The sequence below is a fragment of the Lissotriton vulgaris genome, chromosome 7, assembly GCF_964263255.1.
Source record: "Lissotriton vulgaris chromosome 7, aLisVul1.2, whole genome shotgun sequence".
Lineage (NCBI taxonomy): Eukaryota > Metazoa > Chordata > Amphibia > Caudata > Salamandridae > Lissotriton > Lissotriton vulgaris.
The window spans coordinates 1162633965-1162660817 of NC_141695.1; the positions used below are offsets into that span (position 1 = coordinate 1162633965).

General features: G+C 46.3%; 1 protein-coding gene across 2 annotated transcripts in view; it reads right to left on the minus strand.

Annotated features, from left to right (window-relative positions):
• Positions 1-25521, minus strand: part of ZCCHC10 (zinc finger CCHC-type containing 10) — a 158439-nt gene extending 132918 nt beyond the window's left edge. The window contains exon 1 of one of the 2 annotated variants that reach the window (XM_086931630.1): positions 25431-25521. In XM_086931630.1, coding sequence (XP_086787756.1) covers positions 25431-25471 — 41 coding nt within the window. In that variant the 5' untranslated portion in view covers positions 25472-25521. Of the gene's footprint in view, positions 1-25297 lie in introns of both variants that reach the window. The other variant, XM_086931631.1, reaches the window with a different exon arrangement.
• Between the last annotated feature and the right edge of the window lie 1332 nt (positions 25522-26853).

A 26853-nucleotide genomic window follows, 5' to 3' on the forward strand; every position in this document is an offset into this window, starting at 1 on the left:
TTTGCAGGCGGTATACTTAAACGTCCGTAATCACTCTTTCCTTCAGCTGCTGGTTGCTTACGTCTGTCATGTTGTTAAGGGCCCTACATCCTTAGGACGTTTTTTTTTAATGCTACTGCCTACACCTAATTGTGGGATTCTTTCTGCTTGCTTTACATAGTAAGTTACGGGGTTTACTTTGCTCACACAACTTAAAAAGTTATGGGATTAAGAGCTACGATAGGCACTAGTATAACCTTTGCTAGGCGCCAAATCTCCCTTTTTTTCCCATCAGATACACGTGATACTCAGTTTTTACCAAATTTCAAAATAGCTTTCTAATTTACTTAGGTGGTATAGCAGCTACAAGACTGCTCACTACTCATTTGACTGTATACATTGTTTATTGTACAGACATGGTCATAAGTGCCTAACTACCAGTCTGATAGAAAGACTTTATAGTATTGACTTTGGCAGGTTGGGTCCCTAATTAGGAATTTCGTATATTTGGTGATGTACTTGACAATGATCTTTTAAAATTCGAGCAACTGTTCACAGAGATTGGCCTTCTTCCTTTTTTTCTGCCCAATGTCTTAAATGACACTTGTTATTTATATAGGAGCCTGGGCCAACGCACGTTTGTTACATTATTATTTGGGAAGCGTCGCTGTGCAACAAGTTGACGTTAAACATTTGATCCTAGGTATTATTCTAGCTCTGCTTTTTGCTTTCTCTCAATTCTGGGTTTCTTGATTGAGTCACAGGAACAGTGTGGTCAATATAATCAAATGACCAATGTCTTTAGGGTTGGTACTGTTTTGTCACCCAAATATTCCTTTTTAGCTTTTCGTCACTGAGGTTCTTTTAAACTCCTTGCACTGTGGTGCTTCTATTCCTATCAAAACTGGACTACTTTAAAGTAGTTTAACTCCTATTCATTGCACATTTCCCTTTTTTCCCCTTTGCTTTCCTTTCTTCCTTCTTTATCAAATGCTTTTAAATCAAAAATTACATAGTGTAAGTCTTTAATTAAATGAGTTTTATTATTCTGTTAAACTGTCTTGAAAAAATCGTCTCAAGACGAAACACGTGTCAGCTGTGCTTGTTTCTGTCTCCACGGGTCAACATTGATGAAGACTAAAGAATAAAAGATTTTGACTGCGCTTAACATTGGATTTGTGTCTATATAACTGTTGACTCACTATAGTCATTCGTATAACCTGTTTAGGGTTGTGCTCTGTCAATGCAATTTTTTATATTGTTTGTATGTGGGATTTCTGCATACTTTATAACATTGTGGATGGCACAGTGTTCTGACATTGAGCACGCTGGAGAATATCCTTTAATGCTTTAAAACTTTGAGACAAACATATACAGAGGTGCTGGCTGTAGTGTACCACTGCCTTCTAGTGTTCTTAATAACAATAAATAAGTCTGGGCTATGCCACTTGTCATAAATTTTCATATTAAAAAGATTAGCCCTACAGACACTGACAATATCTTTTTCCATTAACCAATCCAGTCTATATTATTTATCACTGGTGTCTCACTATACAGACTAAGGCCTACAGTTTTCTGCATAAGCTTTCCTACCACACAACTATCGGTATACAAATACGTACAAAATTACATTTGGCAAATAATATACAACTCTTTATGAAATTGCAATACAAGGACTTGCATGGTGGAGCTCTTCTACCCAATGGTTAATCACAGGGGGTACAACCACCAAATCCCTTGCCTATTATGGCAATCTGTGGGATTCCCTGCAATAAAATATAAAATAGCTATCCATAAGCTTTAATACTGTGCAGTGACAATATATCCTTAAAGACCTATTAGCTTTAACATATGCTGGTCACAATAAATAAGTCAAGCTTAGTGCCTTAGTCGAAACTTTTCATAACAAGCAGATCAAGCCTATAGCCTTCATCGATGGTTTGTCACCATATCAAATCAGTCCTGCTTACCGAGGATAAGCATTCTGTTAAAACGAAGTAATAGCGTAGACATCTCTTGTAGAAGGTATAAGTAGATTTATTCACGTAGTAATCAGCAGGTATACAGTTACAAGAAGATCCTTAGTAAATCAGGTAGTCTCTGGTAAAGCCCCAACAGGAGCAAGGTCCACTCTGCTCAGCCCATCACACAAACTGAATCTCCCCACATACAAAGCAACCCCAACATTCCACGTGACATCATCGCAGGCTGAGCAGGCAGAGAGAGAACCACAAAGGAGAGACTAAAATGGCAATAAGCACATTACAACACATCCCCCTTCTTAATAATTAAACAATCAAAGGAATGGAAAACAAAGAGAATGTATAATATATAAAACAAAAAACATCCCCTAAACATTCAAAAGAAAAGGAGAAGATGAGAAAGCATTAATAAACACAACCAACTCAACCCTCCCCTTAGATAATGATCATAAGCACAAAAAATAAATGCATAGATGGAAAACGCACTTCCGACAGAAAGAAGACGACACAGTATCAACACAATATAATACCTCCTTCTCCCTGAAAATGATCATAAACAAAAGAAATACAAAACAAGAAAAAACCATCCTAAAAACCAATAAATCCAAAACCGCACACAATACCTAATGTGCCATACACAAAAACTACAGTAAAACAAATCAAGCACAATACTAAACCAGCCTAAACTGGGGCAAGACAGGGATCTACAACCCTAACTGCACAAATCCCAAAACAAAGGGTAACAAGTGTGATGAGGGGAGTTAAACTACACTTGAGGTAACTCTCCACGTGTGTACCCATCACACACAGACTGAGTAGCATATAAACATAACACCAGACAACCAAAAACCTAGGGTATCCCTTAACCCCATGAGTGTAGCCATCACACACAGCATGCACACACAAATCAAAACCTAGGGTATCCCTTAACCCCACGTGTGTAGCATAGACACCTAACATAAAGCAAGTTAAAAAAAACAAAAACTCAGGGTATCCTTTAACCCCACATAACTTAGGGTATCCTTAACCCCACAAGTGCAATACTCACATCACACACAGTCTATAAAGCATGTGTACATAACACCAAGGAAATCAAAAACCTAGAATAACATTAGACCCAAAATAACTGCAGGGTGTCCTTCAATCCATGACACACCAAAGACAGACTGCTCTGGCATCCCAAACAGATAACAAAGAAACATTCATGCAAACCAACCAATCACCCAAAAGCAAAACGCGAAACAAATAAAGCAATAAGTGACCTTCCAAAATTACGAAAACATAAAGGGATGGATACACAACTCACAAAAGATACAACACAACAAGCATACAATATACATTAGATCCCATCCTCGTCGCCAGTGTTAAAAAGAAGTAATAGCGTAGACATCTCTTGTAGAAGGTATAAGTAGATTTATTCACGTAGTAATCAGAAGGTATACAGTTACAAGAAGATCCTTAGTAAATCAGGTAGTCTCTGGTAAATCCCCACCAGGAGCAAGGTCCACTCTGCTCAGCCCATCACACCAACTGAATCTCCCCACATACAAAGCAACCCCAACATTCCACGTGACATCATCGCAGGCTGAGCAGGCAGAGAGAACCACAAAGGAGAGACTGAAATGGCAATAAGCACATTACAACACATTCCCACAAAGCAAAGGGTGCAAATCAAGCACTCTTTTTTAAACAAAAGCACACAACTTCTGCACAATCAGAATCAGTACTCATAAAAAAAAAATTAAATCAACATTTGGGTGAAGCAAAGCTCCTCTATCTGAAGTGCTTCTTAAAACTCTTTCTGCTAATTACATATGGTCTGGTAACAACAGCACTATTCTAACATGCAAGATCAGAGAAAAAAGCATTTGCAATGCAATAGGTCTTGCGTTAGGTAAAGTTTGGGCTATTGGCATTGCAAATGATATTGCATTAAGGGTGCAGTACCTGAGGTCCAGTTACAACGCCACAGTTTTACCTAGTAACAGCCTGTGGTACTGCACCCTTTCCTTGCTTAATGGAATTTCTTTAATTACTTATGCTACTGCTCAGATATTTTTTGACAGAAAAAAGCTAACAAACATTATTAATTGCAACACCAATAGCTCAAACTATCACTAATGCGAGACCTACTGCATTGAAAATGCTTGTTCTTTTATGAGTGGGGAGCGAGTGCACATTGAGAAGCAGACAGGCTGGTTTAAACAGTAATAGTTTTACTTAAGACAGTACTACTATAATGTAGTAAAATAGAAGAGTCAGGTCAGGGAACAAGGAAAATGCTTGTAACTTTGTTCTTGATGTTAGTGATCTCTACAGTGGTGTAGAAGGTTTGCTGCAGGGCGAGTGCAAGCAAGTTAGGCAGTTAGTTCGTGAGAGAGGTGGTAATCTTAGAGGACCTAGCACCAGTGAAATTTCTTTTTGGCTTCATACCAGTGCCAATGCCTTAAAGATGGGTGCAGACATGCTTGACCAAGGTGTGCATTTCGCTGCAAGCTTCGGGATATTTTTTTAGTTTATTTAAAAAAAAAAAATTATTAGCATAGCTCATAGTAGCATAAAAAATATACAATGTCCAAGAAGCCGTTTAGAAAATTGCGTTGTGGTGAATAAATACAAGCACAGCAGTACACAAGTGGGATATTCAATTACACAGTTAGTTACTCCCCAGATTCCCTTCCCAACCCTCTATATTTCTGCCATGGCCCCCAGATCTTCTCCCATTTCTTGATGCAACCTCTGCTCTTGTGTATGGTTTCCTCAGCTCTTTGGCTCCCTCCTCCACTGCTCCCATTGCGGGGGCGTCTGGGAACCCCACCCCATGGCGAGGTTTCTTTTCTCTACCCCCACGGCCAGAGCCAGCCAGAGTTCAACATGCCTCGTGCAGTCTGTATCCCCCTTAATCATCAATAGGATCCACTTTGGCTCCATCGGAACCTTGTCACCCACAACCGCGGACATAGTGTCCGTAACTTTGGTCCAGAAAGGAACCACTTCAGGGCACTCCCATAGTATGTGATAGGAGTTGCCCTCTCCCTAGCAGCCCCTCACGCAAAGAGCTGATTGACTCCTGCCCCACGCGTATAAATGTGTGCGATGGTAATACACACGATGTAGAATTTTCAATTGGACCAGCCTAAACCTGGGGCGGATTGCTATTTCACGTTGGCTCCTCTGTATGGCGTCTTGCCAGTCATCATCTAAGGTACCAATTTCCCTGACCCATGCCTTCCGAAGCCTCACCAAGCGGTCTGGCCTATTTTTTATGAGCTTTCGATAAGTGGTGGAAGTGGGCTTCTCCGATATGGGGTCCAGTAGTAGCTGGTCTTCCAGGGGGGGAATATTCCGGGATAGAGACATCTCTACTAATATGTGTAAGTATGGCGTGTGCGAGGCGTAGGTAATGGTATCGTTGCGAGTCATGCCGGTCATATTCCTTCTTGAGGTAGGCAAAGGGGCGGGAGCAGTTCCCTTCCAGACTTCACCTAAGTATTAAATTCCGATCAGCCTCCCCCTGAAGCCGGTCAAACACTTCACATCTCTCAGCTGATCTCCAACCTATAGGGGGGTCTACCTATTAATTTGTCCGTCCAACCCAGGAACTTATTCGCCTTCCTTCAGCCCTGAACTACCACTCGTGTGCATAGGCCACTCCATTCGCGGCCTTCGGGCATAGAGCAGGTACTCACAGTTTCCCCCTGACATGACAAACCGGTCTATTCAGAGTTCACTCTGTTTGAGAAGGAGGCTGTGGAGGAGGTCACCTGAGCAGGCCACGCTGGCATCTCGCTCCATCTGAACTATTTCATCTTCATGTTGACTAATCTGCAGGGATTACTCTTTCCTCTGGGCCCCAATCAGTGCCTGAGCCTGCCATCTTAGCACTGTTTTGTATGCTTCCTATAATGTAACATGAGAGGCTACCAAGCCCCTGTTTTCCTCGAAAAAGAGACGGGAACCCTCTTGGAGTTTGTCACCAATAGTCTGGTCTCGGTCACCAATAGAGGGCCACGGGTCTATCCTTGGAAAGTAAGCCCTGTTGATCGCAAGGCCCAGAAGGGTGACACCGACCGGAGAGTGGTCAAATCCCATGGGCCATTATAGGGGTTCGGTAAAAACGTCCACCTAGTCGGTGCAGGTAAAGAAGTAGTCAAGTCTAGAAGAAGTTCCATGACGAGCTAGAAGAAGTTCCATGACGAGTAGAATGTGAACTGTCTATTTGTAGCATGATATGTGCGCCACAGGCCACTAAGGCCCATTGCTGTTGCAAAAACCTCTAGGCCTCATTCCCCTTTGCATCCCAGCCCATCCCCGGATCGGTCAAGGTCCTCATTCCTGACCGCATTCGTATCACCCCCAACAGCAGGGGCCCCTGGGGAAGATCTGAACATAAAGAGCCCATCGTGGGAAAACTGAGGAGTGCAAGCCTGGTGGGACATAGTATGAGCAAAAAACTACTGTGCGGCCCTCCCATTTCACTGCTGCCGCGGTAAAACACCCTGCGTCATCGGACCATGTGCCCAACGGGACTGCGGGCAGGGTGTTGCGGATCAGGATGCCCACCCCCATGAACCTGATGTGAACCCCAAATGAGCAATCATTTTACAGCCAAATCGATCGAAGGCCTTGCACCTATTCCCTCGCAGGTGTCTCCCCGGAATAAAAGTTACATTGGGAGAATGTTGTTTGAGGTGCTGCAGTACTAGTGTTCTCTTAATCTTATTACCCAGCCCATTCACATAACACGTCCATATTGTGAACTTAGCTTGTGTTCCAGTTGTAGTCATAGAGGTTGATCATGATCAGGCAAGCGTTCGGAACCACTGTGCCCCCAGGCAGGTTACCACACGCATCAGGATAAACTGGTCTAGAGCAAAACATACCCACTCTGAAATTATCCCCCCCAACGCCACCTTCCCTGCTCGATGGGTCCCTAACCTCCCACCATTCAAACTTGAAGAGTGCCTGTCGCCCCATTAAATCCCCATTCAACATATGCGAGGAAACATGAACTTGCAGTCAGCTGGAAGAGTAATACTGTACTAACGAATGTTCCACCCACATTATGGTTATATTAAGGCAGTTCAACGCATCGTCCCTCAGTCCCGCCCCCTCCCAATTTTACTCCCAGTGCAACCAATACACCCCTATGGGCCAGAAACAACCAAAAACATTACAAGGAAGTGCAGTAGAGATACAGTGCGGATCTCCTCCTAACCGAACATCCCCCCACACAGCGGAGCTCAAACGGTTTCCGAAGTACCAAAAGAGGGAAAAGAGGAAAAACAAGTTCAATGTAAGTATCCCTCCCGCTACCAGTCACTTCATGACTGTCCGTTCATGGCCCTGGCTGCTGGCCAAGGGTCTCTCGTCACTCCCAGTGCCTTGTCCATTGAGTCGCTGATCCGGCATGTGCGCGCTTCCTTTACTTTCCAATGTTCTCCAACCTTCCAACCAGTCGGTGGCTTCCTCTGGCGAATCAAAGAAGTAGGCCTTGCTACAATCCAAGATCTTGAGGCGGGCGGGCAACAGCATCATGTACTTCATCCCATGTTCCCCAAGGGTCTCTTCACGCCCTCGAAGGACCGACGTTGGCGCAGAACATGCAGGGTGAAGTCTGGAAAGAACCGGATCGTGGAAATATTTTAGCTGGAGGTCTCCTGTGGTCCACGCCGCCTGTTGGATGGCATCCCGGTCTCTAGATGATGATGATGGTACGCGGGAGGCCCTGGCTTAGGTTTTCCCCCAATCGCAGGGTGGACCCACTCGACGGAGAAGAATTTGGACAGGCGTTTGGGCTTCAGGTGGTTCAATACTAGATCTTCTATGACCCAATCCGCGGAGGGCCCCTTGATTCCTTCCTGAACCCCTACTATGCGAATGTTGTTTTGCCTGGCCCGCCCCTCCTGATCTTTGAGCCTGGCGTAGATGTCGGTTTGATTTTTGGTAAGGGCAGCCACCTGTTTCTCCAGTCTTTTCGTTTTGGATTTCAGACTCTGAATGCCCGTTTCCGCCACTGCTACCTTGTCGGACAGCTTCCAGAAGTCTTCTCTTAGTAGGTTGACCTCCTCGGTCACCAACTCTAGCTTGGGCTCCAGGGTTCCCAGGAGTTCCCGAATGGCTGCCATTATGTCTCTCAGGAAGGGGTCAGGACCATTAACTGCTGGACCTTCCTGCTGGCTCCCACCCCATACTTCTGCAGCTCTGGACTCGTTGCTGCTCAGCGCGGATCGCACCACCTGTGCTGCTCGCCGTGATTGTGTAGCAGACTCACGTCTGTGCTACGTCCTCAACCGCTGATCACAGAATGTAGCTGACGCAGTCTCAGGGACCAGGAAGCGCCATCTTGGACATGTCGGCGGGAATGACTAAGGTCGCTGTTTTGCCGCCGGTGCGCTCAGCCCACCAATGTGTATCAGTGCGTCGGAGCCCCGAGAATCTCCAGGAACTGCCGTCGGATAATGCTGGATTACGGGTAAGATTGCTAACCGCTCGCTGAGCTCTAATAGCAAGCAGCCATCTTCTGCTGATGCAGGCCACGCCCCAGGGATATTTATTTTTAAAAGCACTCTGTGGTCTGCACATGCCCATAGATGAATTAAACAGAATGCTGACATTTATATGTGAAAGGGGATGGCGCGTGACCAAGATGGCCGCACACCAGTAAGGCTCCTGCCGAGCCGGGCAGACAAACATCCATAATCCCCATCCTGCAATGAACAAAAGGACATAGAAGCATATAAATGATCACCGGAGCGGTTGCCAATACCTGTGGCGAGAGTAAAATGCGGCAGGAGCAGACTTGCAGGAAGCGGAGACTGGAGAAACCCTGTGCCGAGTACTGAGCCCGGCGTCTGGAGCTGAGGGACGGGGACAGAAACCAGGAAAGTCCGTGGTCTGGCAAGACATCTTAGGCCCGGCCCTTGTGCGGGCGGAGGTGCGGGTAGCGCCGGGGCTGAACCGCTGCAGCTGTGACATTTGGGACAGCGTACTGCCCATTCACCCAAGGAGAGCGATCAAGAGGAAGGAGAACAACGTGAACACTACGCCGATGCTGCAGCTAACAACTGCCTGTGGGAAAGAAGTTGCACCGGGAAGAATCATCCAGTGACCGGTAGGAGGAATAGCGTGAGTCCTGGTAGGCGGTAGCTGTTGGGATGGAGTGCCGACTGTGAGATGGCGAAACTGGACACTGGGAGTTCTACAATGTAGCATATTGTGCGATCCCGTTCCGTGAGGTGCCTTGCCACAGCAGCACATAGCACAACACTGCGCCTAACGCGACTGGGAGGAACGGCCGCCATCTTGGCCAGCAGTCACGGCTGGAGACACCTGGCCGTGATACAGACAGCTGACTGTACACTAAAACCTTCAGCCCTGTGTGTTAGAATCCTAAGGCTGAGGGGTACGACTTTGCCACTGGGGTGCACTCTGGCGAGCTCTGACCGGTTGGCTTGAAGTAGTGGTGAGTACAGGTGGCTGGTACTGGAAGCGGCCATTTTGGGACACAGAGTGAGGAGTGAGGCACTGCACCAGGTGGAATTGGCCGACGAATGGCGAGAGAAATAGTGTGAACCCCGACGACCGTTGGGATACAGCGGGAGTGCCGACAGTGAGCCTGTGATACTGAACACTGGGAGCTATTTGCGGGAACATATAAAGCGATTCCATAGTGCACGGTGCCTTGCCACAGCAGTAAATAGTAACACACCGCTTCTATCACAAACGAGAAGAACGGATGTCATCGTAGCAGTTTGTTATGGCTAAAGACCCACGTGAGACCTGGTCCTGCCACAGCAAGTTACCTGCGCTTTAATACCCTCAACCCTGTGTATCTGAATTCTGGGGTTGAGAGACGTGTCTCATTACCGAGGTGGTCTCTAGCGCGCCATGACCAGCCAGTCTAGAGAACTGGAGATATAACGCGGCGGTCACTAGAGGTGACCATCACGGGGTGGAGGGAGGAGAGTGGCCATGAATCTCACCTAAAAGAGTCTAGCACGCAACGGACAGGCAGCATGGGGCGCACAGACACAAAATAGATGAAAATACCATTTGAATCACGTAAGACGCTAAAATCAGGTTCTTTGGAGCAGACAGACTCAGATACAGCGGAACACCAGGAAAGCATTATTAATCAGCATGAAACAAAGCCTGTCGTCCATAAATGCGAAAATGGACACTGTGACTGCACGGTTGAACTCTGTGGTCAACAAACTAGAATAGCATGATCAACGGATCAAAGAACCCAGGATCTCTGACCTTGAGGATGGGGCTGTGGCAAATAAAGAGCGTGTCTTACAAATGGACAGAATTCTTTAGATAATAGCAGACAAGAATGAGGACTTAGAAGCCCGTTCCAGAAGGAATAAAGTCTGCATCCTTGACCTGGCTGAGTCAACCAATACGGGCTGCATGGAAGATTTAATTGAAAAGCTCATTGTTGAACTGTTTGGGAGAGACTCCTTCTCTGCGCGCCTGACAGTACAAAGAGCACACAGATTCCTAGCTGCACGCCCGCCTCCAGGAGCGCCGCCGCACCCAGTGATAGTGCGCTTCCTGAACTACCGGGACAGACACTCTACTGCGCCTAGCCCGGGAGAAGAAACAGGTCCCCTATGAAAATCAGGGATGTGGAATTCCTATAGCCCGACGCCCAGGACATAATGTTTGGGGTCAAGGGCAACAAGTTGTCATGTGTATTTTGTGCTTGGGACAAGTGGCCCAACCCCCTGCAGCACAAACCCTTTGGTTGCCAGTTTGCAGTACCACATTATGGATCAGGGAAGGGCACTCACTGTCTGTAGTTAAGGTCTTATTTTTGTCCAAATGTTATGCTGTTCAAACTTATGGTTAATTAATTGAAAGCCTTTATTATTAGGGCGAGCACTCTAAGTAAATGTTGTAAGCTCGGACTGCTCTACTGGCAGTGGTTCCAGTATAAAAATGTGTACACACGTTTTCAAAGTTTAGTAATTTGAGGCTATTAATAATGCTCCCAGATTTTATGCAAATATTTGCAGATGCTTGAAAGCAATATTGATGATTCTTTGCTTTCAAAATAAATTGTTCATAAAAAAATGAAAGCAGGAAAAAAACATGGAAGTTAGTAGGTTTGCACAGACTCAAAAGGGCATCCTAACCCTGGAACTAATGCTTACCACTACCTTCAGCCCCAGGATGTAGATCAGGGGAAACTTGGCAACATAAGGGGATTGCAAGTATCCAAACACTACAATGGTATGAGCCCTGGCATAATCAGAGAGGCTATATCAGAGCTCCTATATAATGAGATTGATGTCATAAATTGTTGCCGCACCACATGGCACCAAAGGGACACGTGGATTTTGTTACAGGACAAGTAGATTTACAAAGCAACCTACCCCACGGACAAGTAGATATTTTATTGAAGTCCACCCCCCTGGAAAATACCACCTTAGCGTTCTTCCCGGATTTCACACAGACAGTGCAAGAGGCATGGCGCAAATTTGCAGCTGTAAAGAAAACACTGCAGGCTCAAGAGATTCCATATGCAATAATGTATCCGGCAAAACTAAGAATAACACATTGTGGGATGCAGCATTTCTTCCAGAATCCACAACAGGCAGAGGACTATCTCAAGAAATGCCACCGAGCATCATCTATGGAGGCGGCGGCTCACCTGCGCTCCAGGTCCCAATCACTGATGTCAAACCCAGACTGAAGATAGAAACTCTCACCAGTGTGAATAAGACTACATCTAGCAGGCTACCCCCTGCAAATTGTTCTAAAATGGAGAAGTATTAAATTAGGCATACCACTGTATCTTTTTCTGCCCGGACACTCGCCTCCATCCCATGGTAGCTGCTCGCCTGCCGAAAGCGGAATAGCGTGTGAGTGAAATAGAGGAAGGGTGTGGGCAAGTCGTGAGCCCCAAGTGATTTTCCCGTGAGGGTGATACCGAATCCCAGTAAAGAAAAATTGGGGTAACTGTTTGACCTAAGTTTCTAAATGTTTGGGAGGGTACATATGCCCGACAAGTCGGGCATGTCGGAGTGGTTTGGGGGAGGATGTCCTAGCCCGGATGGGTTGTATTTTACTCAGCATACAAATGGTAGTGACATGTGTTTAAGTTTAATTCACATGTGATGGGGAACAAGCAGACACCACACACGATACAGGTAAACTAAACATATTATCCTGGAATCCGTTACCTGAACAATCCTAGGAGGAAAAGGCAGGAAATAGGGTACTTAGACAGGCATCATAATAATATAGCCCTATTGCAAGAAACGCACTTAAACCCAGAGACCACACCCCAGTTTGCTGCGAAATGGGCATTACAACGCTGTTTTGCATCGTATTCTGGATATTCTAGGGGTGTAGCCATTCTTATCAGACGTGGAGTGAACTTTGTGATGGGCGGGTCGGAAACCGACTCCAATGGGAGGTTTGGTCTCATCTGGTGGAGACTAGAGACTCACATGACGTGACAATTGCTAATTATTACGGCCCTAACACAGATGATCCACACGCTCTACAACTGTTGTGGAGTAAGCTCCAAACGTTAGGCACCACTTATATTATTTGGGATGGGGTCTTTAAATACTGTAGTATGCACACAGATGGATAGATCTCGTTTCTCCCCTGTACACTACACAAACATGCAAAAGTCACTAAAGGAACTGATTGACACTAATTACCTTCTTGACACATGGAGATATAAACACCCTACGCTGAGAGAGGGCACGCATAACTCTGCGGTACGCTCTACATGGTCTAGGCTGGACTACTTGATTGTATCCGTAGGAATGGCGCACTGGCTGGAAAAAGTGACTCATATAGCCCGTACGTATTCTGATCACTCCCCCATGATGGTGGTTATGCAGGCCCCGGTGGATCAGGCCCCCAATGTTAACTGGCGCCTTAATCCTCTGCACCTCCATGACCCTTTGTTTAGAACTGAAATTGAACAGGAAATTCAGGTCTTCTTTGCGCATAATGTAGCATCAGTGTTTAGTCTCACAACTGTATGGGAGGCTTTTAAGGTCACGGCCAGGGGATGGTGCCTTCCTAAGGGTGGGGGCATACTTAGAGACATACGAAGAGACCTACACAGATTAGAAGGGGATATTAAAGCTCTTGAGAAAGATCTTGCCTCAGGAAAAGACAAAAGCGTAACTAGAGCCAAACTGCGGGATAAAATGACAGAATATGAGGAAACTTCAGATAGAGAGTGCAAATTTCGAGGAAAACATCACATGGCAAGAGTGGATGGAGAAGGGGATCGCCAGGGGGAAGGTTTTAGCAAATGTGGTGTACCCTCCCAAGTTTCCTAATTATATAGCAGAAATCCAGGACTCACAGAGCAAGATACATAGGAACCTCCCGGAACAATTGAAAACATTTGTGGACTATTATAGTTCACTATACACCTCCCAAAGGGGACCCCCGCTTGATCTGCCACAGTACTTTGAAGACACAGCCCTGGCCTGGCTGGGAGATACTCAACATAAATTTTGGAATTTGGATTTAGAAGTAGATGAAATTACTGAGGCAATTATGCACATGAAATCTGGGCGAGGGCCGGGATCGGATGGCCTACCAATAGAATTTTATAAAACTTATGTGAAACAATTAGCCCCCATCCTGAAAGAGGTATTCTATGCGGTGGGGGAGGAGGGCTGCCTATCGAAAACCATGCATGAAGCCCAGATAGTTTCTTTATTAAAGCCTGATAAATCCCCGCTTTACTGTGAGTCCTACCGTCCCCTCTCATTACTGAATTGAGACACTAAGATCCTTGCTAAGGTCCTGGCCACTCTGCTCAGTCTCCTGATGGAAGGGCTGGTGCTGTCGGATCAAGCGGGATTTATCCCAAACCGTGCCACATCACACAATCTCAGAACACTCTTAGCAGTAATGCAGGACATAGATCCCAACAATTCGGCGGTGACAGTATTTCTTGATGCCACTAAGGCATTTGATTTGGTGGAGTGGGACTACCTGATAGGAATCTTGCGATATATGGGGATTCCCCCTATATTCTTAAACTGGGTGCAATTGCTGTATAAGCTGCCAGTAGCCACTGTATTGCAGTATGAAGCCAGATCCACCTACTTTGCTATCTCGAGGGGCATGAGACAAGGCAGCCCGCTGTCCCCAATTTTATTTGCTTTGGTGATTGAAGCCCTAGCCACAAAGATGAGGCAAAACCACAAAGAGAGGGCACTGGTTTACCCATCTCGGCAGCTGCTTATTTCATTAAATGCAAATGATATGACTTTATATATAAAAAAAAAAACTGAACCCTGTGCTGCAGGAAATAACAAAATTTGGGTCCATCTCTGGAATACAAATAAATTGGTCCGCAACAGTTCCCCTAACGGACAAGACCATCCCACACCAAATGGACTACCCCCTAGTATGGAGGAGTGACTAATTAAAATATCGGGGTATACACATAACCATAGACAAAGACACACTAATGCATACAAACTATGGGTCTGCAATTGATATGGTGAGGAACAGTATAACCAAATGGGTGCAGCTACCTTTCTTGATGGTAGGGAGCATATCTCTTATTAAGATGGTACTCTCACTAAAATTCTTATACCTATTTATTAACATATCGTATCACCCTGGGAGTTTTTTTTTTAACACGTTCTAGACGCAACTTACGCGACTCATATGGGGAGGGAAACAAGCACGGCTCAACCTTGCAACACTGATGCTGCCGCGTCATCGGGGAGTTGCACAAACAGGAGTAAACCCTTCAACCTTCAGAAAGCAACTAAAAACTTGGATATTCGATAAGTAAAACACCTCCCTCCCTCAAGCGCCCTGAGACCCTCTGGGTGAATAGTGCGCTATACAAATGTTGGAACTTGAACTTGGGAGGGAGATATGGGGTATTGTAGATGTCCTCGTGGAGGTATGGATATGTATTTTCTACTTTATAGAATTTGACGTCCTTTTGTATTTTGGTTGCTTTTTTGTTTAGTTCAAAAGTATTGAAGGTTGCGATGGTAGCATGGATTTTATACAGCAGACTCTTGGCATCCGGGATGGTTGAGTCAGCTAGGATTTGTTGTTCTAGATGAGGGGTACTCATAGTACGGCCCACGGGCCGTTGGCGGCCCGGCAAGCCTTCCTTCCAAGCCCGCGGACATTGCAGACACCTGTGTTTAAAATTAAATAAATTAAATAGTGTTCGCAAATACAGCCGCAGCAGCTCGGATTCAGACTGTGCACTGTGGGGGCCCGGGTGATTCCAGTGATTGTCAGAGGGGAGCTGCAGGGGCCTAAGAGGTGAAATTCAACAAAGCCTAATTAACATGTAAATGGTATTTTAAAGACCCATGAAGTACTTGGTGCGGCTGTGTGCGCACGGCCGGGGAAGCTGTCTCAGCCCGGGCTGAGGGCTGAGACACACACACCCAGGTGAGAGGACAGAAAGGGAGGGAGGAAAACACAGAGAGGGCAGGAGGGAGGGAAACAGAGAGTGGGAGACAGGGAGGGAGACAGTGGGAGGGAGGCAGACAGACACAGAAGGAGGGAGGGAGGGAAACAGAGAGTGGGAGACAGACACAGAAGGAGACACAGAGAAAGGGAGACAAAGAGAGAGAGCGAGAGAGAGAGAGCGAGGTGTATGCTGGGTCTGCAGGGACCTGTGTTTAACCTCATGGTCACAATTTTTGTTTGCTTTAGCCCCACCCCCTCCCCCTCTGACGCCGCCCCCACCGGTGCAGCCCTCAGCCACAAACCACACTGTAAATTTGGCCCCCCGAGAGAAAGTTTGTGAGTACCCATGTTCTAGATCATCAATCTCTTTCAGCTCCTGTCAGCTATGTTCTATTGAGGTATCAATGCCCAACACCATCCAGTGGCGAGAGCAAGTGGTGGCGAGATGGCTGAAACTGGTCCTAAATTTGGGATCCTGGGTGAAGATAGCTGGAATATTGCGGATTTGGAGGCCAACTGGAATGACACCTGAGCGTAGGTAGTCCGTGAGCATTCGGGCATGTAGGGCAGTGCGTATTTGCTTTTTCTTGAGTTTCTCTAGTTTATCAAGGAGAACACGGGAGTTGTTTGGGGTAGAAGTGGTGGAGAGGGGAATGGATGGACCAGAAAGAAGGGAGGGTCCACCCATGAGGTTCTGGATGTATTCATCAGAATAGGTAAGAGACTCCTTAGACATTCTATGTAACCAGACAGTTTAACATAGAGAAAGGATCATTCCAAGACAGCAAACAAAAAATACTGAATGGGACGCAAGATGCTGAATCCAAAGACATCATTACACACAAGGAATTTTTGTTCTTGAAAAACCCCCATCCTCGCACCCCCGTCATCTACGTCCTCCCTAAAATGCACAAGGACGCCATGAACCCTCCTGGACGCCCCATAGTCTCCGGGTGCAGTTCTATCTTAGAAACAAAAGGGAAATACATTGATGCCCTCCTGAAAAAATTTGTCCCTTTGACTGATACTTTCGTAAGAGAAACCACGGACCTTATCAACATGATTGAAGACCAACCATTTGACATTGATACTGACCTAATGGCAGGGTTGGACATCGAATCCCTGTACACTAACATCCCCCATGTTGAGGGATTACAGGTGATCAAATCCCTCCTATTAGAGAGACCCAGACCAACTAAGAAACCCACTGACAATCATGGATCTTCTCAGGATTGCCCTACAAAATAACTACTTCCTCGACCGCAACACCTTTTATTTACAGATTAAGGGGGTCTCTATGGGCGCCTGTTTTGCCCCAAGTTTTGCGATCCTCTTTGTCTACAATATGGAAAAAACACATTCTCCACACCATCAACCCTTTCTCCAACTACATCAGTCTATGGCGTCGTTACATAGACGACATTCTGGTGCTATGGAAAGGAACCAAAGATGACCTTGCATCCTTCATGGACTGGCTAAACCATTCACAAGAACACATACGCTTCACATGTGATGACAGAAGCAACGATCTACCCTTCCTGGATGTAACCATACATGCGGAAGATGGCAAACTGGACACTTGCCTCTTCAGAAAACCTACTGAGAGGAACACACTCCTACAATATTCTAGCTACCACCCACGTGGGCTGCGAGATGGATTATTGTATGGCCAATTCCTCTGCATCAGAAGGAATTGCAAGTGGAGGAAAGACTACTTCCGGGAAGCAGAAATTTTGTCAAAAAAAATCACAAGAGGGTACCCCAAAAGACTCATCTCAAGAGCTCGCAAGAGAGCATGGTACAGTCACAGAGAACATTTACTTGCCCCCCAGAACAAATCACCTATGAAAAGGATTCCATTTGTATCCAGATTCAGCCACAGCAGTAACAAAGTGGCGAAAATTATCACAAAGAATTGGTCCATACTATGTCCATTCAAACCATTCAAGGAAGAACCCCTCTTCTCCTACCAACGTGGAGATAACATAGCATCGCACTTGATTCACGCCATCACATGGCCAGAAAAGAGTACAGATAACCACACAATCACTGCTGCTTGGGGACTCCCACCTGTTGTGGGCCATTTCAAATGTCAAAATTGCTCTGTATGCGACATCACCACCAACACCAAAGTGTTTACCTTCGGCAACAGAACCCATACCCTGAAGACCCATACCAACTATAGATCGCACAATGTGGTCTATGCCATTAAATGCCCCTGTGCCTTGGTCTACATAGGCAAAACCACCCAACCCATCACAAACAGGATCATCCAACACAAGAGCAGGATAAACTGCAAAGTAACGACTGCCCCACTGGTGTCCCACTACCTAGAAAAGAACCACAGGGACACAGACATTAAATGGCAAGTGGTCGAACAGGTTATACTCCCCTCCAGGGGTGGTGACACAAAATCACTATTGAATAGATTCGAATGCAAGTGGATGACACTATGTGACTGTCAACCATGGCCTGAACACTATTGACGAATGGAATAGTACCATCACCACATAAGTGGCACAATTCCCTCGCTTTTCAGCTCCCCTCGTATCCTCCCGACGGGTTCAGTTCCCCACCTTTCCCTGCCCTCCCTCCCTCCGTTCCGTTCAGGACACCACATACACATTTAGTTACTTCACACTTGTCTATCGTGACTTTCGTGCTAATATGTATGCCAATCTCATCGATATAATCATTCCTCGCCTTAGGCCTGCCTATGCTAACGTTATACCTCACCTTCCCAAAGATATGTATGACATGAAAAATGTATTTTTAGATGCGTTTGCTCTCAAAGTAGTTATTACTGAGCCCAGAGTATTTTGATATGTATCAGCGATTATTTGCCGCAGTAGTTCATGTTATACATAAACTGATGCCTTTTGATTTTACGCTTATATTCCATAGTGACATCTGCACGTGTATTGTAAATGAATCACATCTAGCGTTACCTACGCAGGCGCTTCCATGACAACATCGATCGTCTCCTCACGATGTCACTTATATAGATACTCGAACGCTAGAGATTTTGGTCTCTCCCCCGCCCTGCCTCCTAATGCCTCACCCTTGTTAGTCTTAGACTAGCCAATCGAATTAAATACGGCCGGCCTTCCCAAGTCACTGTGCTCCTCCTCCTGACCTATTGCATATCTCCTTCCGGCTTGGGTTGCCGTCTCCTTGGCAACGCCAGCTCGGATTCATTCCACACGTGTGCCTCGTCCTCGAGGTACGTTTTCCTCTGCCCTTCTTTACCTAGAATTTTATAAATAGCCCCCAACCGGGTCCGATCACAAGCCTGACCGATTTCTCTTTGTCCTTGACAGATTCAGTCCCATACATTCCGATCACCCACCGGATCGGTACTCCTGACCTCATACCGGATCCTACGACAGGCCTCTTACCGTGCCGTCTGGATACTTCACCAGACTGGGTAAGTCCGTGTTCCTTTCGCCCCATCTTCTACCCTCAGACCCTCATGATTATTTTTCTCCCCTTTAGGCTTTCTCCTTGCTTGCCGATTACGCAATCCTACGGACCGGGCACCAGACTAACACTGCCCTAGGTATGCCTGCCGCCCTTCTTTTTATGACTCACCACGAGGTCTACTCTTATCCCTCTCACTGCCCCAGTCATCCTACCTATTCCTCCCATTGATATTTTGCACTTCGGCTTAGCGAGACACTGGGTCCTTCCGGACACCCCCACCCAGCCGCTTCACGCTTCGCCCATTGCCCCCACATTCATTCTCACCCCCTCCACGTCTTGCGTCTCTTTTACTTAGCGCCACGCACAAGGGCACTTGAGCCTGCCCAATCATCCAACTAGCCTATTCATACCCCCCGCTGTTTGCGCTTTACGTATTGCCTGGCTTGCTTGCACTTCAACATGCCAACCCAGCCCATTAGTGTTTGACTCACTTACGACCCCACGGACAAGTTTGCTCACACTAAGTCCGGTTCCAGTATCTGTACACCCTTCCACCTTGCGCCGCTCCCACGATACACAGGACTACCTGTGATCACCTCATGACCATTTCGCCACATCACTCCCTTCTTAGCACCTATCAACTGCCGCTCACATACGGTTCTTTCCACCCTGTACTTGTACTTGGTGCTCAGTGCGCGTGAGTGAGAGACACGGTAGCGACACAAGTGACAATAATCAGCGACGGCGGCGCAAAGTGACTGGTGATCAATATATACAGTGAGTAAAAAACACAATATGGTTCCACATTTGTTGAAATATTGACTTCAATATTATTATGTAGGTATTGTTTCCGGAACCATTTAGTCTGGAGCGCCTATGTTCGCGCTGGACGGTCGACGGCGTTTCGATCCCTTTTACATCAGGATCATTATCAGGACTTGGGTTGGGTGCAGTGCTGTAAGGGGTGTGCAATGGAGGGGTATTAATAAGGGGCCAAACAGAGAAAGGGCAAACGAGGCCCCGGGGAGGCCTACTAAGGACTAAATAACTAGTAACCGGACGTTTGTGAGTAACAGAGTGGCTTAATAAGTATCAGGTAGTTGGTGAGTGAGTGGGGTAAGTGCTCGGGGGTGAATGAGGATGAAGTGGAGTGGGCATTGTGGGAGTGGGGTGACTGGTTGAAAATTCAATCATGGGGGTGAGGGTATGTGTTAAGAGTGGAGGCTACGGGGGGAGGGGAGGAAAGAACCGTATGTGAGCGGCAGTTGATAGGTGCTAAGAAGGGAGTGGTGTGGCGAAATGGTCATGAGGTGATCACAGGTAGTCCTGTGTTTCGTGGGAGCGGCGCAAGGTGGAAGGGTGTACAGATACTGGAACCGGACTTAGTGTGAGCAAACTCGTCCGTGGGGTCGTAAGTGAGTCAAACACTAATGGGATGGGTCGGCATGTTGAAGTGCAAGCAAGCCAGGCACTACGTAAAGCGCAAACAGCGGGGGGTATGAATAGGCTAGTTGGATGATTGGGCAGGCTCAAGTGCCCTTGTGCGTGGCGCTAAGTAAAAGAGACACAAGACGTGGAGGGGGTGAGAATGAATGTGGGGGCAATGGGCGAAGCGTGAAGCGGCTGGGTGGGCGTGTCCAGAAGGACCCAGTGTCTCGCTAAGCCGAAGTGCAAAAAAACAGGTAACCAGGAACAGATCAATTCCCTCGGCCCCTTGGTTCACTGATGAGTTGAGGGCTCAGAAACAACTATGTAGGAACAGGGAGAGGCACTGGCGAAAGTCCTACAACGAAGAAAACAAAATTTGTTACAAAGAGATGCTCGCTAAATATAAAGTTATGATTACAGAGGCCAAGAAGAAGTATTTTAGCGAACACATAGAGCAAGCCAAGAACTCCACAAAACAGCTCTGATACCACCAGGCATCTAGCTGGACACTCCTCTGACTTACATCCCCCCCCCCATCTCAATCCCTTTGTGATGCACTGGGCACCTTCTTCTTCACAAAGGTCAACGATATTTACACTGCGTTTTCCACCAAAACTGACATCAATAAATCTTCAATAACTCCGCATCTTACCCCTCCCGCTGTCCTCTTTACACAATTTAAAGACATCACTGAGCTTCAAATAGCGGAAATTATCTCTTCGATCAAAACGGGATCAGCTTTAGATCCATGCCCTTTCAATATTCTCCCTCCAGTAATGGATGCCTTAATACCTGCTATCACTCACATCTGCAATCTTATGTTCAGATATGGGATTTATCCGGAAATTCTGAAAACAAACCCTCCTTAAACCACTCCAAAAGAAGCCAAACCTGGATAAGGCCGACCTGAAAAATTATCGACAGATAGCCAGTCTTCCATTCTTGGCAAAAGTAGCAGAAAAAGCTATGAATTCACAGTTATCTGAATTTATCGAGGAACACCACCTACTCGATGACACCCAATTTGGGTTCCGTAAGTTTCATGGTACTGAAACCGCCTTGATCAAGGCAGCGGATGACGGAGTCATCCGAGATCAGGGTGCAATAGCAGTGCTGGTGCTACTTGATTTATCTGCTGCCTTCGACACGGTCGACCACTCCTTCTTGGTCGACCGTGTCGAAAAAATGGGCATCCAACATGCAGCTAAAGATCTACTGGCCTCCTTTCTCTCAGGTAGGAGTCAGGCTGTTACCTTGGGATCCATTTACTCAACTAACTTGTCTCTGCCATGCGGGGTACTACAAGGCTCATCCCTAAGTCCGACACTTTTTAATATATATGTGTTGGACCTAGCCAACATCATTCGAGCACACGGGATGAGCCTTACCTCATATGCAGATGACACTCAGTTGGTCTTGTCCATTAGAAACAACGGACATAATATGGCCGAGAGTTTTAAGGACTGTATGTTGGCAATTGGAGACTGGATGTCTTCCAATTGCTTAAAGCTCAATTCGGATAAGACCGAGGTGGTCATCTTTGGACAACTCATTCCAAGCTGGTCACCTGATTGGTGGCCTGCATCATTAGGAACTGTGCCTAAGCCCACACCCAAGGTAAGAAACTTGGGAGTTGTCTTTGACGACCAACTCAACTTTGTTGCCCACGCTAACCAGGTAGCCTCCTCGGCGTTTCATAAACTACGTCTAATTAGGAAAATAACCCCTTTCCTACCTGAAACTGCCTTGAAAACTCTGGTAAGTTCCCTGGTGCTGTCCACTTTGGATTATTGTAACGGCCTCTTCCCGAAACGCCCAGATTAGGGTACTTGACAAAATGCAAACAATACAAAATGCGGCAGCAAGACTATTTGCCAGAATCCCCAAACACATGTCTGCTACAGACACCATCAGGAAACTACACTGTCTTCCTATCAGAAGCAGGGTCAAGTTTAAAACGATTTGTATTGTGTATAAAGTTCTCCATGGACAAGGACCTCAGTTTCACAAAGATCAACTAACCCTCTACTGTCCTTCGAGGACTCTGCGATCCTCTACTCTTAATGACTTAGTAGTACCTCGCACTAAGACTGTTTCCTGGGGAGACCGTCGGTTCCTGGTCTCTGCCCCAAAACTATGGAACACTCTCCCTCAGTCAATTTGAACCTGCACCACTCTTTGGTCCTTCCGTAAACTTTTAAAAACCTGGCTTTTTAACCATTAATCTGTCCCTCTCTATCTTACACACTCCGTGGAGATCCTGATGCAGATGCTACAGCGCCGAGACGCCTTCGGGCAATTGTTCGCACTTTATCAAATTTCATAAATAAATAAATGTCGAACATGATAGGAGTGCAGATACAGCTGACCCTACTGGTGGCTTACCCAAAATATAAGCACAGTGCACAAAAAATATCACGCACTGGGCCCGTTTCTTGCACAGCGCAGCATAGCCTGTAGGTGGGGAAGGGGCCGTGCTCCTAAGTACAAGGACTGGATACATGATTTATCCACGTGGCAAGAACATTTGCACTGTTATGCTGAACTTTTACCCCTGAAATTGCGACCAAAGGATATATGGGGACCTCTGAATGCATACCTTCTAGCACAAGGGTCAGACATGGATGAAGTCCAGGAGGTGGAAGGGAATGCAGCTGAGGCGGAGGTAGAGAATGGAGAAATCCCTCTGGTCCCTCTGGCTGTGGCTCTGGAACCCTGAAGACTGGAAGGGATGAATGGGGGTAGGAAATGGGCTGGGGGTGTCTAGAGCTAGCTATTAGCATATGAATGAGAAGGTAGCCCTATATACTTAAGGGCTGTATGTGCGGACTTACCAACAAAAGGACATTATGGATTCTGGCTTCTGGAAATATGTGCTGCTATACCCCATACTGCACAGTTGTATTGCTAACTGTTGGGCTGGGAATGTATTTGTTTTAGGGGTTGGGCTAGGGGGGTTGTTTGTATTTCTCGAGAACTTGCTGGGTAAAGTTTAGGTTATGTGGAAACCCAAAAGCTGAATCTGATTGGTGCAGAATCCTTCAACGATGTAACGTGCAAGCGATCAATAAAGGTTTTTGAAACTACAAAAAAATAAAAACAGGGAAAGGGTACTCTAGCTAGAGGAAGGCAAAGAGGTCAGCACAAGTGATATAAAGACCTTTTGGGAGGCAGCGGTGAAGCCCTCCTCTCAGCGGCTGGTGGTTGGAGCCAAGATGGCGCTGCTGAGGTTTGTAGCAGTCTCCTGTCCTCTCGACAAGTTTGATACAATGTATACAAACGGCATAAATATTCTATAAAGTATATTTGTAATGAAGCAAATCAGATACAAACTGACACACCAATACCCCCACAACCGATTTTAGATTACAAATCTATACAGTATGTCAGAACCACCAGGGAAAAAAAAAAAAAAAAAAAAATAAAATAAAAAAAGAACTCCGGGGGCTTGGAGTTGCCTATGTTTGTGTACAGAGGGGGTATTGCCTAACAATTTGGACTCTACTGCCGAGTTCAGGGCATGTGGAGAGTAATTTCTGTTGTGTATGGTTTGTTCACATCTGTGATGGCAGAGACAAGCTCAAAAATATTAAATGAAATGTCAAATAAGTTTACCATTGATAAAGAATAAATTAAGCATGTCCAAAACCTTCTATTTGTGCTTTGCAAGATTTGTGTTTGCTAGCCTCTATTTATGCTTTTACTGTACATCACATTTCAATAAAATCATAGCTTTGTTTCTAGACTGAGCTTGGAAAGCACTCCTTTTTTGTAGAAAGCCTCCATCGGAGCTGGATGTCGGGGTGATGAAATACTGATCAGTTTGGAGATTTCACTGCATTTTATTTCAATAGCTAAAGTGAAGGGCTACGCTGCCCTTCGGCTGGGGTTGTACTATACAAATGGGACATGCATACAATAATTTCAGCATGCCGTTGATAATTGTTGAACTGCTGAAATCTAAAAGTTACTGCTGTTTAACAGAGAAAGTTTGTGGACTCCGTGCAAGCACCAAATCACATCCCATTCAAGAAATGAAGCGGGCTCATGGAGTACAAATGGGTTACTGCATAAGGGACCAAGTAGCACCGTACATGAAATTGTGTGGGATCCAAATAAGACACACTGGGGTCACTGAAAGGATAAACACTGCATTGCCTATGTCATGGTCACAATGGGGACAGTGTAACCAAGGACCAATTTCGGACTTTGCATGTCTAGTACACCTGGGTTCAGGCACTACATGTGTCCAGTAACCAGGCGGCCCTGGGTGATCGGCAGTAGACGCCAAAGGTCCACAGCAGGTACATTGCAATGGTCAATGCTCAGAACACTGGGCACTCTGTTGTCAATATGAAGGAACTAACCGCACCTGGACAATTAAAGGACTACGGTAAAGCCAGGCTCGTACGCACAAAACAGGCACTGACAAAGCCAATGTGTCTGGCGATGCTTTGGCAGCTGTCTAGCCCTCGCCAAAACGGAAAAACAACACATTGTCACAGTAGTTTGTTCACTGAATGGAACTACTGTGTGCAAGGAAGGAGGTGCTTTCTGTGAACGAGCAAAACGAAAACACGATCACAGTGAAGCTAGCCAATGTCTGCAGTGGGATGACCGACCCATAGTCCCAAGCTTTATGATGTAGTGGGTTAAAGAAAACGTGAAATGCACAATGCATGAATAGGGCTGGTTGAAAGTCCCTGTAAGAGACCACATAATGCATGCAATATTAGTAAAATGAAAAGGTCTTGGAGGTCTGTAAATGAATTACAAATGCTCGAATAGTGATCCCGAATGAAAGTACCATGTTAACGAGGAAAAGAGTGATAGCGGAGGAAGAGAAGCAAACTAAGCAAGGGATGAGATAGTCCCCTATATATCACCAGGTGCACAAGCCAGCTTGTATGACGGCGGGCTGCTGTGTTATTCACGGTGAGCAATTTCCTCGCTTTTCTCTGGTCGACGCATTAAGTAGCCAACTGAGAAAACCAATACACACTACCAGCTGGTAACCCAGGTCGTTACCCCCCTTCATATACCTTTCTGGACAGTCGCGGCATCAGCTGTTCTCCTTGCCATATTCCAGACCTCCGTAGCTAGACCAGTCCACTAATACCCCTCCCACTGTTGAGTGCCCGTAGCAGCCCCGCCTCTACGATCCCTTTCACTTACGCTTGCCTCCGAGCTATGAGACGGTGCATGGGAGTAGCCATCTTGAATCCGTCCGGAAACGCTCCGGATCGCCGACTCGCTCCAGCTGCATTCTGGGAAAGGTATCTGAGAGCAATAGAGAATATCAAGACAGGGTAGAGCGTAGTCTTGATAGAAGACGTGGCCTGTGCTTAGTTGCTGTGGTTCTAAGAAGGTGCCCTGTTCTCGTTTGTGGCGTTTTGACAGAACTCTGAGCAGTGTAGATCAGACAGGAAGCGCTTCCTGTAATACAGTTTCGAGAGACTTTGCGTCTGGATGGATTGGAACAGAGATCACACCACCATACCTGTCAAGGGCCCTCATGTCATGTGTGAGACCTTCCATTCCCTCTGTTTTTAGGTTTTCGCCCGTCATACAGTACAGCTGTCTCTTTCTTTGGGACATGTTGATTGCTGACCTGGAGAGCCCATTGCTTTCTTTTGGCTTTCTGTTCAATGGTGTTATTTGTTTTAGCAGTCTATTTAGTCTTTGTCCCTCGTATGGCTCATAACCTGTTTACTATCTCTCTTATTTACTCCTTTTACCCTTCCACAAGTTTCTCCTTTTCGGGAACTTTTTTTCCTTTCACTAAAAGCACTCCATGAGAGTGCATGCTTTCACCAGGTTCTCTGTGGTTTGGCACTCATTAGATCACATTTATTTTCACTTTAATTTTACACGACTTTGTCCTTCAAATTGCTCTTCCGTTCACTTTTACTTTCATACAGCTTTGCCCTTCAAGCTGCTCTAATGTGCTCTTTAACTCCATGTTGCTCTCTTTCATGTTCGTTTGCTTCACCCGCCCACTTTGCAGTGTCTCCGTTTGCTTCCTTCCCTGCGCCCTCTTTATTGCTTCCTCAGCCGTGCCCTCCATGTTGTTTCCCTCTGTCTTGCACGCCGGTGTTGCTTCTGCCCGGTCTCTGTGTTTCTCCCCCACTGCACTCATTTTGCTCTGTGATGCTTCCCTCCGGGTTTATTCAGCCACCTGCATTCCCCCCCCCCCCCCCCCCCACCACCCCACTCTCTTGTGTTACTTTTTTAGGTCTCGCCTGTCAATGCGCATTGAGCTTGCGAGACTATGGGGGCTTAAACAGACTTTAACCAACTTGCGATTTCATGGCGATTCCTTGCAGTGCCCGTGAAATTTAACCTCAATGCGCAAGCGCATTGACATTAAAAGCGCGTGCTCATGAAAGCGTCAAGGCTCCCTCCCACGGCTATCCCCAGCATGCGCTGTGCCTCAGGCATTTCTCCTCCCCTAATTTATTCACTGCCACAGCTTTCGCTTTAACGGGCGCCGGTCCATCTCTCCCCTCCTGGCCCCCTCTCCCCTTTCTTTCCAGCACGCTCATACAGTCCACAAAAAAAATGCAAACGACTTCAAACTGAAATCGCCGCCGGCCCA